The sequence below is a fragment of the Struthio camelus genome, chromosome 1 (genome assembly GCF_040807025.1).
Source record: "Struthio camelus isolate bStrCam1 chromosome 1, bStrCam1.hap1, whole genome shotgun sequence".
NCBI classification, from domain to species: Eukaryota; Metazoa; Chordata; class Aves; order Struthioniformes; family Struthionidae; genus Struthio; species Struthio camelus.
Window position 1 is genome coordinate 81319426 of NC_090942.1, and position 15726 is coordinate 81335151.

Below are 15726 nucleotides of genomic sequence, written 5' to 3' on the forward strand. Positions count from 1 at the left end.
TCTGCAAGACTTACTTTTTTCCTTTCAGAGACTTGCTTGCAACACTGTCCACATTCAGATTATCAGGAAAACTAGCATTGTTATGCAACTACCTTTTCCTCTAAACACTGACAGAATATTTAAATAGCTTATTACCTATTATTTCAACTTGCAAATAGCTCAGTTATTTTAATCAACTACCTACACCATTCAGAGATACAAATTTTTTGAGAGCACCTCAAGGAGAGGAGCGTGTACAGGGAAGGCTGAGAACTTCAGTCAGCCACAACCAAAGGGTCTTAAGATTCATCTCCAATATTAAGAAGTGGAGGAGGCTGTGGGAGAAAAATCAAATATAAGGGTGTTCGACAGGAATTTATCAGACCGCACAAACAGCTAACTCATGCCATTTTTCAGAATACACTGAGTACCCGCATATTTGGCGTTTGGGTTTGCAGAAGCAGGAGAAAAAAGTTCATCTCACAACCCTGTTCACATCAATGGGAGATGGAAATGACCAGCCCTATCCATGTGGAATATATTCCTTAAGTTTCATCTCATGGTTCCTCTGCCACAAGATGTAGCTTTCCTGGGAACAAAGCAGGGAGAGGACACTTTTTCTGTTTGTTTGTTTGTTTTTAAATCCAGCTTTGCTTTAGGCAAGTAAAGACAATACAATGGTAAATGTACCCTTGAGATGCACATGTTTTTATATGGAGTCCTTTGAATGGAGTTGATTTCAAACATCCTTAAGACAAATCCCAGCATAAATAGGGCTGTAGAAAAGTTCTTCAGCTTGCTTCCTTCTTTGTATCCTCTGTGTGAGTCTTCCATTTTGCATGTGCTGTCTGCTAGGTGAAGGACAGGACGAGGGAAACAGCGATTTGGAAAGTTTCAGCAAAAACTTTTTTTTTTTTTTTTTTTTTTTTTTTTACAATGGTCTCCAGCTAATCGCTCACTATTCTGTTTCCAGGACCTTTGCCTGATCTCACCGAACTCATTCTGTTCGCCCTTTCCCCCCATGCCCACCTTCACTCAGCTTATGACTTCATTGTCACCTGCACTTGTCACTCAATATGAAATTAATAATTTTTGTCTTTCTGCTTATCACAGTACCTCTGTACTCAGTGAAAGCTCAGAGACCTTGTGAAGGTAAAATCCGTTAAACCACACTACTGCTCACATTTTTCATAGGCAGAAGTACAGCAGAGATTAGTAGACAATTCACCATTTGCTCCTTGACTGCATGTCACCATAACTCTTTTCCATGATGAGCCAAACCCAAACAAGGTTTTGGAATGGTGCTGTACAACGTTCCTGACTTCTGTGTTTAGAGTTTACACAAGTCAAACATAGGCTTCATGCCGGGCACCTAGAAGAACTGTAGTTCTCCATTAGTGATTCTCTGAACTGTTAGGCTGACCTGGGTATTAAGTAGCACATAGGAGTTTACAGACTCCGTTTCTTCATGACAGCTCTCATCTGATCTGAGCAAGAGAGACCCACTCTTTCTTCCCCAGTAGCCTTTGCTTCAGCCATTGAAAGATGGCACCTTCATCTCCAACAGTGAAGCAGGTTTTCTACAGACAAGATTCAAGTATACACAACCTTGATTCCATCTACAGATCAGGTCCACGCTATTTAATGAAAGGCATGAGTCAACAGAATACAGCCACATACAAACGTGTAACAGAGTGTATAGGCATTGGAAGGTCAAATTGTACAAGGACTTCTAGAAGCTCACACAAGGCTTCTAGTATGTTTTACTCCCTTTCCTCAACAACACTGATTGTTCTCAGTGGCAATGCACACCCAGTTACATCAAGTCCAAGTTGTAATTCAGTGACTGACAAAAAAAGAAAAATACGTCCTTCATGATTTGCTGGCAAAATATGCTCTATTTTTGCAGCACTTTAAGAAATTCTTACAAAGAGTTCAGTGAAACTGTTTCTATGACCCTACATTTCAGAACTCTGATGTTTATCTAATCCTTGTTTATCTAATCCTTCTTAGACATTTACCAACTCTCCACATCCATATGAGTGCAAGAATTCTGCTTTTGGTTTCAGTTCAGTGCCAATACAGTGTCTCTGTATAAGGTTATTGCTGTTTTCAATCTCAGGTTGGATACAGAGACAGGTAAAGACTTCCACGTGCTTTTGCAGAAATCCTTCCATGTAGCAGGAATTCTCTGCATAGAAAACATAACATAAGCCTCCACTTCATCATCATCACAGGCAGTATTTGAAAGGCAGCCCTTACAAGGACATTACAAGAGTAAGAACAAGCCTGATTAAGAGGAAAAGTAGGGAAGAATAAGTGCATTAGGAAAGCAGACAATGAATAACTTCCACTGGCATACCAGAACATGATTTAAATAAGACTCTTGCTATTTACCACCTTGATAATGCTAAGTAGCCTCTCCTAACTGTTTCTGCAGACCAAGTAGAAACATCACAAACTTAAACAACAAAAAACCCACAAAAACTAACCAAAAAACTATTTAAAAAAAAGCTCCATAAAAATAAATCTAGTTCTCAAAATATGGGAAGAGAATGGTCCAAGTCAAACCCTTGTGTTTATTTAACTCAGCAGAGTAGGATGGTAATAGGAGCGGGGTTAAGCTTCCAGGACCCACATTTCAGTATTTTGCGCACTGTTAAAAATTAAGAACTAAAACAAATATTGAAATTCCTGCGAACATTCCCCACCAGATTATAAGTATTTTTACGAGGTTAGATCAAGAGCTTAAACTAATTGGTAAGGGTTCCTTTGAGGTCTTCACATTAGTTACTTCAATTAAAAACAACCTTCAGGGCAGAGTATACTTTTATGCACAACCTAAATAATAAGAACAAAACAAAACAAAACAAAACCAACTGCCTCCCTCCCAAATCACCGAGCGCTCAGTAACGGGGGGAGGCAGCAAGAGTAGATGCAAGAATTTCAGATATTTGTTAATTGCCGTTTATTCTATCTCAACAAAAAATATTTTCCTACCCCAAAATGTTTATTTAAGGTCACTGTTTTAAGCAAACCACATTGTGTGGCTTAGGGAATACTCAAGTCCAAAGGTTTTTTCTTTCTGCACGGTGCATTGACCCCTACTCTCATTACGAGCCATAAACGTTTACGAGAGTGTGTCATCAGCTTGCTGAAACAACACATTTTATCTAGCTTTCTGTAGCTGCATATCAACAAACTCCAAGAAAAGTTTTATAAGACAAAATCTTGCATGCTGTCCCTCCACTCCCAAGGCTCTAGGAGAGGAATACAAGGGTTTTTCTTCTTAATCGAGACACAAGCAGAAAAGGTAACGCTGCTGAGACTGCAACTGGTTACAGCACAGTGGAAGACGTATTTACCACCTGTGTGAGGTTGCTTCTTTAAGTAGCTAGTTCTTTAACAGATGTAATAAAACCAAAAGGATCGTGCAAAGGAACTTTCTTATGTAAGGAAGGAAGCTAGTTACAAGAGAAGGAAATGCTACAGAGCTGAAGGAGCATAGCTGATGTTAATTATTTTGATACCAACTCATCTTAGTTGGCTGTATTTCTTGAAATAAGGACTTACCTGTAATAGATCAATAGTAAACACTTCTTCATATTTCCCTTTTCTAACCAGCAGTTGTTTTCGCATTCAGAAATACCCCATCCCTAGCTATTTAATAAAACAAAAAAACCCCCCTCAAATCTAATGTCTGCTAAGAGAAACGCATTTAACATGTTAAAATAAAGATCCTCCTTTCTACAGGAGGGTTTTACTACATTAGCTTCTCTTTCTTCCCCTGACACTCAAACTAATCCTTCAGCTGCACATGGCTTAATTCATCTCAGCTAGCTAATATGCATGTGTATCTTGTAGGTGTTTTAAGCTGCATTTTCAGCTTGAACAGACAACTACCATATACAAGAAAAAAATCCACAACGCTTTCTCACAGTATCATTATGAAGTACACAACTGGTGTTTGCCCAGATGATGCAAAACTGGGGTACATTCCCTTTCTGATATCATTCATGCCTACAGAGGCAACTAAAATGCCTGACTATGGAGACACTATGAGCATCTTCTTCATGGGGTCCAGCAGAGCAAGAAGAGGACCACAGCCATGCCTCCAGTAACCAATCTACAGAACTACAGAAAAGGGGCAGCACTGACAGAGTTTGGGCAACCTTTTTTTTTTTTTTTTTTTCTTTTTCCTCCAAATCCTCCTAAGGATGATGTCTCCCCTCGTAATTCTGGGAGCGAAGGTTCGTGCTACCCTCCTCTGTTTGGTCTTACTCAGGCTTTTCCCCCTCCCTCATGAGATAATTCTTAGAGCGCTGTATCTCTTCCCACCATGAAAATGAAATTGTAAATAGTCTGTATTGCCGTGTGGAGCTATGACCTGTTCCAGGGTATTAAAAAAAACTCAAGATAGACGAAAAGAGTTAGATATTTGATCAATAAAGGGGTGTTTCTTAAGAGGCATGAATGTCTCCTGGACTAGTCTATTTTTTCAAATGAAGTAACAGTTTTAATTTTAATAGAGTACTAACCACTTATTTCAGCACTTTTGCAGTAAGCATTTACTGTGCCTAGAAACTATATGTTTACCTGGTGCCTCAAGCAGAAGAAGAGCTACTTAATCTCAGACTGTAGTCCACAGTCCACAAGCATAACTCTTACAAGAGAGCAAAGAAAACAGAATCCAACACAGCCAAACCAAAATCCTACTTACTATAGTTTACTGTACATGCTTACTGTATATAAAGCTGACTGTATAAAGTATGTTTACTGTATAAAGCTTACTAAGTTTACTATATCTGCACAGCTTGTATTAGCACCTAGTGCACCTAAGTGCAGAAATCGTTCATTTTTCACTGCACTCAATTTTGAAATAGTTTGGGAACATTCTCTTTGTAACACAATCACCTCTCTAACACTTTCATTTGAAGTCACTAAAAACTCAGCGAAATCCTCCTGCTAAAAGGAAGCATCTCTCCAGAGGTCTGTCCCTTCTTCTCATCATTATCCAGTCTCTGAATGCAGTTTTAACAGCTCAGAGACCATGTGTACTCTTCATTAGATCATTCAACCAGTCACTGCAATGACTTCCTACTTCTGTGTGTCATCCCCTCTTCTTCATGCTCCTCCTTGTTCCTTATTGTGAACACTGAGTCTACTGTTCCATGACAGAAGAAACAACAAAAAACACACCTTAAGAACAAATCCTGTATTACAAGAACTTAAATTTCTGTGGATGCTTTGACCTGAAATTCAAAAGAAAAAAAGAAAGCGGGGGTGAGGGGAAGGACCTAAATAGCATATCTCTTGAAGAACACTGAAGTTTAAGTAGTCATACAAAATAACTTCTTTAACTACAGGGGAAGCACTTTTGCTGTTGTAGTATGCACCAGTCCCTGGTAACTACAATGCTTAAAGAGCAGAGCACTACAGTTATACAATTTTTGACCCTAAAATAGCAAACGTACACATCTAAAGAAAAACATATTGATCAATTTCCACTTAAGCAGCACTCGTGGTGTGTAATACGTTCCCTGTAAGATGCAATTCCTATGCATTGTATGTATTATAAATGTTACTATATGCATAAAGAACTAATGAAAAAACTCAGCCCTAACTGAAGTGTTTTGCCAGTAAAGTTCTGTATACATCAATCATATCAATAGCATTTTTTTTTCCAAGTGTTGTTTTTTTTTTTTTTTTTTTGGTACGTCATACCTGAAAGCAGATATACAGAGCTGAAATTCTTCTCCAGTTTGCCCAGGAGCACAGTAAGAAAGCAGTCAGATGAAAGAGAGGTCACATCTTTAGAGCTTTGGTCATACACCACCACTTCCTGCTTGCAATCAATTTCAATCTGAAACACAAGTCATTGAAAATAAGGTATGAGGGAGGAAGATGATTAAAAGCACATTATCAGCTGCATGAAGTCAGGCTAAGGGCTCCTACCTGCTTACCATGCAATAATCCAGATATCTGGATTTCTTAGCTAGCTGTATGCAAAACAACTATTATTTCATACTTAAAATTCCTGACCAAATTTATTTCCTTTGAGTTTTTAAAATTGATTATTGGATCCAACTTGAAGCACACTCTAAGTTTCAATCATTAGGTAATGTCACCTATAAAACGCATTACTTGTGGCTAGTTCCCCCACCCCCAGCTTAAGCTGTTAAGAAAGTCCAACTTCAGCTTCTGCTTCTAAGCTTTTCATTTAGAAATAGTAAAGAAACCTTAAACTGCCTAGAGCAATATGCACTTGAGCTCTCTGTAAAAACTTTATGTATAATACATGTTTAGATAATAATAACAGCTTTATTTTTAACCTTTCAAGGCAAAAATGTCATGTGCAGATTACTTTTGTCACCCAAGACATTAGAAACAAGTACTAATGGACTAAAAAAAAAAAAAAAGCCACATAAATGCACATTAAATTTAAAATGCTTGGCTATTTTCTTTTCACTAGCTACACTATCAAAAAAAAAAAAAACCCACCCACAGCTATTCACATGAAAAGCATTTTAAACAGCAAGTGGGAGCCAGGACTGGCATAGCTACCCGTTTCCTTCCAAACTGTATGACCACTTTCTAAGTAATCCCTGGTACCACAGACCCCAAAGTATCCTTCAAAGTTTAGAATGTGACTGTTTAGTGCATTAATGACATACATTTAAGGGACTGTACTTTACAACACTTACAAGCAAAGTTCTTTCCGAGTAATTTCCAAGTCCCAATGAATTACTCTGTCATGTAAGAGAGAACAGCGCTACAAAGAATGCTAAAGATAAACTTTCTAGTAACTGATACCCTCTTAAATCAGGTAAGCTTGGCAAAGCCAAATCCCTCAATTGTGTTTATTAAAACAAAATACTGAAGGGAAAATTATTACAAGTTGCTTTCTAGGCGCTCTTTAAAACAAATACAAGGAATAACAGGAAAATGACTTCTACCTTGTGTTTTGCTGAATGCTGAATGAGCTCTGTAATCAAAACTTTGTCCTGCTGCAGCCTCCGCTTCATAAGCTTGGAGCAGTTGATGTTGATGGCATCCAAGATGTGGGATGTATTGTATTCCACAAAGGGGCGGCTATCAATCAGTAGCAATTTTTCTGTACCGCTCTCCAGCAAAGCCACCAACTTCTCAGCGACAATGAGTTGAGTCCTGATCATCTCATCGGCCATGACAACAATAAGGCCTCTTTTACCACCTCCCTCTCTAATTTGCTGCGATGATGTAATGGCTGTGTACTCAAAGGCTTAGCCACACCATTGTACTAGAAGTGTATGAGGTCATGCTGGTAGTGACTGGCAAAAGAAAAGTTAAACCCATTTTCAGAAAGAGCTCTTCAAATGAATGTCTCCTCCTGCTTCCAGTTGATGTGCCATTACAAAGGGTTCGTTCCACAAAACAGTCCCTCACATCTGATTCATCAGGAGATGACTATGGAGTGGCCATTTCACAATTCAAACAAAAGATGCTTTCTGGCTGCCACTGCATTACATCATTCTTTACCTTTGCTCCCACCCATCAGCTTTGCACCGGACTAAGAGCCTGTAAGAAGGGAAAGATAAAAAACACAAACTAGATGAGGCCCTGAAAGTTTGCAGCACAATATATTCAACTTCACGACTTAGTGCACAGTGGTCTGTTCCATATAATAAATACACTTCTGAAGAGTTCCCCCCGCCTTTGCTGTATATTCCAAAAGTCTAAGAGATACTACTTGCAACTACAGTCTCTGAATCTATTCCAACAATCTTGCCTGTACAATTATCTTGAATTTCAGGCAACATACCCTGTCTTAATTGCAGACTTTTGTTGCCACTAGCTCTGCCTCTTCACAAGACTTCGTTAGAATATAATTAAGAGATACTGCCCTAAATCATGGCATTCTTTTCAATAGGAAAACTAATTGGATGTGTTTCTGCACTTCACCAGCACTAGTAAGAAGTTGTAAAATTTGTTGGGATACATTTTTAAAATTTAATGCCTTGAAAAGTGTTTCATAAAACAGCACTGCATGCCTGGGAACTGACACTGTGCAAAAGTAAGGATGAAACTTATATCCACCTCTCTCCTTTGGGAATATGGTTGAAGAGAAACCAGAAGAACAAGATGCTACATCAGAACAAAAGCATTTTATTTGAATTAATCACTAGATATGAAACAGGAGCCTCATACACACTACTGCAACGTACAGCATTAGGCACTTTCTGGCCCTGCCGGAACAACTGGAACAGTTATATGAGGTGCACTACACTTTTCCTACATGCTAAATAATGTCTGAAGCAAATCATACTTTAGTCACATTAGATGCCAACCGCACCTGAACCACATCAGTCTAAACAGCATCAGAGGCACAGGAATAAATCAACTAGCTGAAATGCTTCACCATCTGTATTACTGTCACACAGCCGACCTCAGGCTTTTCAGAGTCTCCCAGAATACACTTTCATGGAAGACATATCAGGGGGGGCGCTCTTCAGGAAGGAGCCACAGTAGGGCTCGGTCCCCAGGAGATTTAGCTGTAGTTCAGTGCACTTAGTGCTGCAGCTACAGATACAACAGGAATCATTAGTCAATTTGCTTTGCTCCCACAGCTCAAAACTTGATCTCTTAGTGCAATCCAGCATATTTACAGCAGTCCACATATGGCTGCAAAGAACAACTCGGAACAAACAAAAGCTACACACATTCAGCTGCCTTGATGATGGACTCTGGCAAGAGGAGACCACTGAGCGTGGTGAATCAACCAAGGCAACAGAGCTCAAGAGTTGGAGCCTGTGTGCGAAAGCATGAAGCTTAGAGAGTTCCTCACCTACTTGATGCGGCACACTACTTACAAACCAGCAGTCTGGGCTCAGATCAGTACACAATACAGCTGATTCAGCAAGGAGCCACATTCATGTGTTTCACAGCATAGTGGTCCCTTTTCTTGCTCAGGAAAAGGGATTTTAGGTCAGTAAAACTACGAAATACACCTCTTGCACTACACCAATTGCATATTCAAGCAACTCCTGGATCAGTTCTGGCCTACGCCATCTAACCTATGACCCAAGCAGCCTTCTTACCTCCACTTTTTATTGGTTGGGACAAAGCAAGACAACTCAAGTGTCAGAACACTGAGGCAGGCTGGTGGGGAAAGGGGTGATAAAAACAAAATAAAGGTCCAACTGATTGACACTCTTCCTTAAAGCAGTGAAACACTTGCAAACAGGAGCAAGTTAAGAGGATATGCTTTCCTGAACACTTAATACACATTCAAGTACAAAGATGAAGATTTTGTATATTTAAAAGCCATTTAAAAAAAAAAAAAAAAAACTTAACTCCTCAGTTTAAGAGATCACCTGAAAAACATACAGTGTACTTCTAATGCTGAATAGCTGGTTCACTTATAAATGTGAGAATAAGGACAGTTCTGTATTCCACTCAGCAATAGTGCATGCATCTTGACCCCAGGTACTAGAAAAACCCTTCCAGCTAATCTTTAAATCGTTTACTATAAGTCTTATTACAGTAACACGTCACTTGTGTTTAGCAATGGGAAATCCCAGGTCAGCAGGTCTTCTCATTCATTAGATGAATTATACAAACTTACATATACAAAAACATAAATTAAATTCATAAAAAGTATAACCCTCATTTTAACAAAAATAATTAATCTTTAAAAAAAATGCAGAAAACAAAATTAAAGAAAACTTGCTCCACGTTCTGAAGAGAACAGAGTTTCAGTAATAACACAAGAAAAATGGCAGCACATGAACAGCCACTGGGTTGATAACATGGGATTATCTGCTTGCCTTGACTCACTGCTATACAGCTAGCAGCCTCCAGCGCTTTTTAGCCCTGTCCAAACTGAAACACATAGTACTGATGTGCCTATTACTTTAAATTAAAAAAGACCCTACACCAGTCCTTAAATCTATTAAGAAAAAAAAAAAAGAAAAGAAAAAAGCACACACGCCTATCTATGCAACCTGAATGGCAGCTGTGTTTCCCCTCAAAAGACAGTCATTATACAGAGGCCTCAGGCTCTCTGAAGACAGGCTGGGAGGTATCAAACGATTGCATCGTTATGGAAGGGAAAAAAAAACGTTGAAACTTGATAGTTGTGTCCAATTTCTTCCAGTGAGAGGAAAAAAAACCTACATTTTTTATTTCTCTTAACATGCCCTGTCATGAACTTGGATTCTTCTTTTTGCAAAGGCTGCCAGATACCAAGCCTACTGAAATGAGTGAAAGCTTTTCCAGTGGCTATAGTAGGAATTAGCTCTAGCTCTTCTATGAGCTAGACAGTTTGGTCATGAACTAGACAGTCTGTTTTGATGGGTAAATTGCTGACATAAAAGTCCAAGTATCAATAGCAAAATAAAGCAGCTGAGAAGCGAGAAACTACAGAATTCTAAAACGGAGGCAGATAAAAGAAAAAGAGTAATCTTTAATTTGCAACCTTAAGTTTGGGACATTTCACAACTTCCAAACTCTTTTTGTTTGCTGTCGCAGCCTTTATTCTCTTCTGATAAAAGCTTCTTCTAGAGGATCCTCAAAAGAACTCAAACCAGTCACATATGGTGGTTGGTAAAGAACAAATTTCTTAATGCAAGGCAAGTTGGCTACCAATCAGAGTCCTTTCAAATACTACTATTACCTTAATGTTTCACTATGTGCTAACACAATGGTAAGTTTCTAGAAGCCCTCTGCCCACGGCCGGAAGGCAAACTTAACAGCAATGTCATCTCAAATTATTGTGATTGATAAACATTTTGTTCCTCCCCTCCCCACCAACGGGGCTATTTCTGCCAAACAGCATTCCATTAAAAATTTTTGCTTTGTTTTTCTCCCCACTGCTTCTGTTACTATCAGGCTTTCAGACTTTTTCCTGGGAACCTACCTAACCAAGGGAAACTGGCAGTCCCCTACTTTAGGTAAAAACTAGAGATGAACAAATTGAGAAGTACACAGATTTTAATCTGAGTGTCTCCTCTTTCCTGGCAACTGCTCTAATCACTCTGCTACTAAGAGGTGCTGGAACATTTGTTCCATTTCCAATCCAAGTTTGCGAATTGGCAGAATTGCAGTTTCTTGACTGCTTTCTTTCTGTGCTCTACTTGTGACTTAGATCTCAATGGTATGTATTGACATCAGGGTGTCTCACAAAATGATGCACTATAACACTTTGCCCTAAAGAGGCCATTATGTTGCTGATCTTCAAGCTGATCTTATTCACAGGATGTTCTACACTGAAATCAGCATTAAGGAAAAGTGAAACGTAATTCAGCCACAAGAATACTGCATGAAGTCACCCATGTACAACTCAGCAATATTGCATGGCTTCTTCCTCACTGTAGGTAACAAACATGTGGCACTGCTTGTTACTTACTTTTGTTTAAAAGAAGAAAATCAAACTTTTAACTCACTGTAAAACTAAAATGATTTGTGTCCAACACCTGCCCAGTATCTTTACAGTTTCTCAACTTTGTTTAAAGAACCAAAACAACCAAAACTCCATCTATGTATGATTGCATGCTATCTTCCATGCGAACAAAACTGGATCCTCTAATACTTACATATAATACCACAGAACTACAGTTCTTTCTTCCCCTCAAGGATCCTTGCCCCATTCCACAAATGACTCAGATGTAAAAGAGAAGACAACCACATAACTGAGAATCTGGTACTTAAGATGTTGCACTTGATTCTTCAGTCAAAATAATTCACATTTCGTATGCAACCCTTATTTCTACTTCTACCATCCTGAGTTCAAGCTATTCCCTCACATTATAGAATGATGCTTACTTTAGGTATCTCAGGCTTCAGCTCACATTACAGCAGTTACTTTTGAAGAAGTAGATCTGCAAAGAACGTGTGTCATAAACCCTCAGAATTATGCTCTAATTCTTCCTAGTTCAAAGAACCCGTAAACAGCTTCTAGGAGGTTTGCCACAATCTCTGAAAGATCTCTAGCTCACGTAAGAAAATAACCTTGAAGTTGAACCTTGGTGTCATAAACACTAAGCAATTTTGTTCACAACGTCACTAACGCCTGTTTTGCAGGTTTCTACAACAATGCTCCCTCACCCATCTGTGCTGCATGACAAAATGCCAACAAAAGGATTTTGCCACCTCTGAACATTAGAAGCTCCTGAAGGGAGACTTTTGCATACCCAGCTTGAGACACCTGAAAAAGAGACTATTTTAAAAATCATGCATTATTCCACTTGTTAGAGAGGCAAACACATGCACACGCAAGGAAAAAAAAAAACACAAAATAAGACAAAAAAAAAAAACCCCACACCACCACAATATCCTCCCTGTGACCCAATTCACTTTGAAGTTTCTCAAGTTGGACAACATGGAAAAAATAAAAAACAAAACACACCCCAATAGCTGAATCAAAACACTGAGGTAAGACTTCCTAAATTGCAGTATGCATGTGACTGCTGGCACATCAGCTGCTTCAAAGGAGTATTTGGCTTCAGTATTACCGAGCTGGGAGCTGCCAGTGATTTAATATCTTGTGCCACTACCATCAGCACCAGTTCCCACCACTACAGCAGCATGTGGTCCTCACCAGCAAACCTATATGAATTCCTGCATCAGAGAGGAACTCATAACCTAGACATCATAGGGTAAATTCCCACTCCTGCAAGACACTTTCCCCCCTGCTCAACATCTATGATACCCAAAGCATTCCCTCACCAGCTTCAGAAAGATTTGAAATAAAAGCTGTCCAGGGAAGAAGCTCATGACCAGAGCTATTAGAGACTGGCTGATGATCAAAAAGACAGAACGCTGAATCCCTGCAGGTTGCTACTCATCAGCAGTGAGAAGCACAGTGTTTAAGGAGCATACGGGAAACGAGATTGGTAGTGAAAGTGAGGAATGACAAAATTCTCCCTGAATTCAGCAAGCAAACCAATAAATTCCAGGGGCCAACAACAGTAAAGTGTAAAATCTAGGAAAAAAATTTAATCAAGGTTACAAGAAGTCTATGCCTTACGTGCCACTACCAAAGTAAGACCAAAGCCTGTATCTTATGTGCTTCAAAGCAAGACCACAGAGGAGTGAGATTACAAATGCCTGTGATTTAGAAGACAAGCACTATTAACACAAGATGTAAGGGTTCAAGTTCCTTAGAACAGGGCAGGGAGGGTGTTTCCTGGTTTTTCAGATGACTCAAGTAGCGTCATCATCTCCTAAGCACATCATTTCCTCAGGTCAGGTGGCAGATGCCAGAACAGACTTTCCCCCTCCCTCCCTAGCACACTGCACATTGGTGTGACAGCAGAGAGCAGCGAGGAAGCTGCTCAAACAGAAAGCTATCAATGTTATTTGTAAGTGTCCCTGACATACCGTGTTCATGAAAGAGAAACAGTTTTGAGATTTTTACCCTGCTCTCCTGTGCTTATCCGTATGATCAAATTGCCTGCTCCTTCCTGTCCTATTTTCAGTGGATCTGTACTCTCAATCCATGTAAGCAGCCAGAATAGAATAGTGTTATTTTCTCTCTCTTGTAAAAATAGCAGTCACATACATTTTAGATTATACACTGTGCATTCATGATAAAGGCACTGGAAAAAAAACATGAGGGGGAATCTTCTGTTCAGTGATCTGCTGTCCTTTATTCTACTTGACTAATTACTTGCTCAGTTTTGATTACTTTCTAAAGAAAAGTCCCTCCGTTTCACTCTGCTCACCAGTCGGAGACCTGAGACACGTAGAGACAGTCAGAAAGGAAATAATCAGTTTTCCATGAATAAGCTGCAGAAAGATACCTCCAGTTTAGATTAAGCTCTTTCTTTGCTTCTACATCTATTTCTCAGTGTCATTTTCACCACCAGCACTCTCAGATAGCTGAGCTAAGCAAGAGCAGGTGGAGTTTCCTTTTTAGAAAAGAGCCTGATATTGCTTACTATACAAATAATGGTATTAGAAAAAAGATAACCTGTTCACACACTAGATAGCCTATTCTCCTGCCCACAAGACCACATTCTGATGTCCTACTTAATATACCCCTCCATGTATGTGCAATGCTCTTGCAAATCTCAATCACGTACCATCACTAACTCATTCCAATGAGCCAGATCATCATCACTTGCACCTACCAAGAAGCCAACCTGTTTGACACTCACTGTGGAATAATAAAGGTGTATTATGTATTATAGCAGACAAACCTGATTGTAACAATGTGAGCTCATGGGAAGCGTTAGAATATGCTGTTGGTACATTACATCACTCAATATTTAACAGCTCACACACACAGTTTATTCTGGGACTCCCTTCTCCACCCATACAAGCAAGAAGATCTTTACATTTGAAAGTATTTTTTTATTGCAGGTTCACAGCATATTATTCTGTGACATCTAGAACAAAAGCTTACCTAATCCACTCGAAATAAATGCTATATAATACATAACACTTGTAGTTTCCTACTGCCTGTGACACTAGACACTAGGAAGAGTTGCAACAGATTTTTAAAAGATCATTCTCCCCGTATGACTTCTAACTCAGAGCAACTGAAAATTCTGGAGTTGTTTTATGTTAATTCATTATTGTCTCATGCCAAAAACAATTACTCACCTGCACTTAAGTCAACTCCTAAATAGGCTGAACAGAACAGAAGGTGGTCCACATACAGAGGCCAGCAGAGGGAAACACCTAAATACAGGAAAAATAAATAAATCCCTTTATTACAAGTCAAAAACCAGAAGATGGATTTCACACTTTCAGTGTAGTCATTTGGGATAAAACTCCCTCAAACACATGAAAACCTAGCTGAGAAGAGATCTATAAAAGCTAGCATTCAAGCAAATGGAAAGAGAAAAAAAAAACCAAAAAGTTATACTCATTTTCTAACCGGAAAAAAAAAAAAACCCACACCCACAGTAGCCTTGCAAACAATTTGACCCATCTCCCTCCTGCTGGAAAGCTAATCTTTAACTAACATTCACAGATGATGCATTTGCGTGAATTCAAGCAACTCTGACCTCACAAGTTCTTGTTCAGCATCTATTAATAGAGGAGTTAGCCAAAAGTCAGTCTGCTTACAGTCAGTCAGTCTGGAAGTGGACAAAGGCTAATGACAGAGAACGTTTTAGGTAATTGATCCCACCTTCCCATACACTAAAGAAAAGCCCCAGCCAACACTGGAAACTGGATGCTACTAGTCATTACACATAGTAATATCTGTTCAGCCTCTACACAAATTGCCACATTACTACGTGAATAGATTAAATTATAACCTTTACATGAGGAAGTAAAAATAAACACATTAATGTCAACTCCAAAGTGTTTCCTGGGCAGTTAAACAAGAATCAAATCATCACTAATCAAGAGATGACAGCTCTGCTTGATCGTTGTACCATAACCACATAACCGCCAAGTACTGCCCTATTACGAAATCCAGGTGTGGCTCTGAACGACACAGTAAATGGTATCAAATCAGGGAGAGCCACCCCAGAAGAGGGCAGAGCATAGCATAAAAGATTCAAAAATTGACGTCATCTCAGAAGAAAGAAAGAAAGGGGGGAAAAAAAAAACAGACAAGAACTACCTCGCTGTCTTTGGGTGACTACTTTAAAAGCGTTGCAAACGTGAACAGCAGAACGCTGGGCTACAGTGGTTCAGACAGAAAATTAAAGCATTTTCTACCCAGTCTATGCTCCGCTCACTGGGATGGACACCCCAAACTGGGCCCAGACCACGTTTCTCCTTGGGCAGTTTCAGGCAGGACACAGCCTC

The 15726-nt window shown here is 39.3% G+C and overlaps 1 protein-coding gene across 16 annotated transcripts in view; it reads right to left on the reverse strand.

The window, feature by feature from the left end:
• The window catches only part of DUSP16 (dual specificity phosphatase 16), a 72052-nt gene that overhangs the window by 25721 nt on the left and 30605 nt on the right, over positions 1 to 15726 (reverse strand). For 15 of the 16 annotated variants that reach the window (XM_068953079.1, XM_068953125.1, XM_068953047.1 and 12 more), the window contains 3 exons: positions 14566 to 14643; positions 6936 to 7536; positions 5704 to 5842 (listed from right to left, as the gene is read on the reverse strand). In XM_068953079.1, the coding sequence (XP_068809180.1) occupies positions 5704 to 5842; positions 6936 to 7166 (370 nt within the window). In that variant the 5' untranslated portion in view covers positions 7167 to 7536; positions 14566 to 14643. The remainder of the gene's footprint in view (positions 1 to 5703; positions 5843 to 6935; positions 7537 to 14565; positions 14644 to 15726) is intronic. The other variant, XM_068953159.1, reaches the window with a different exon arrangement.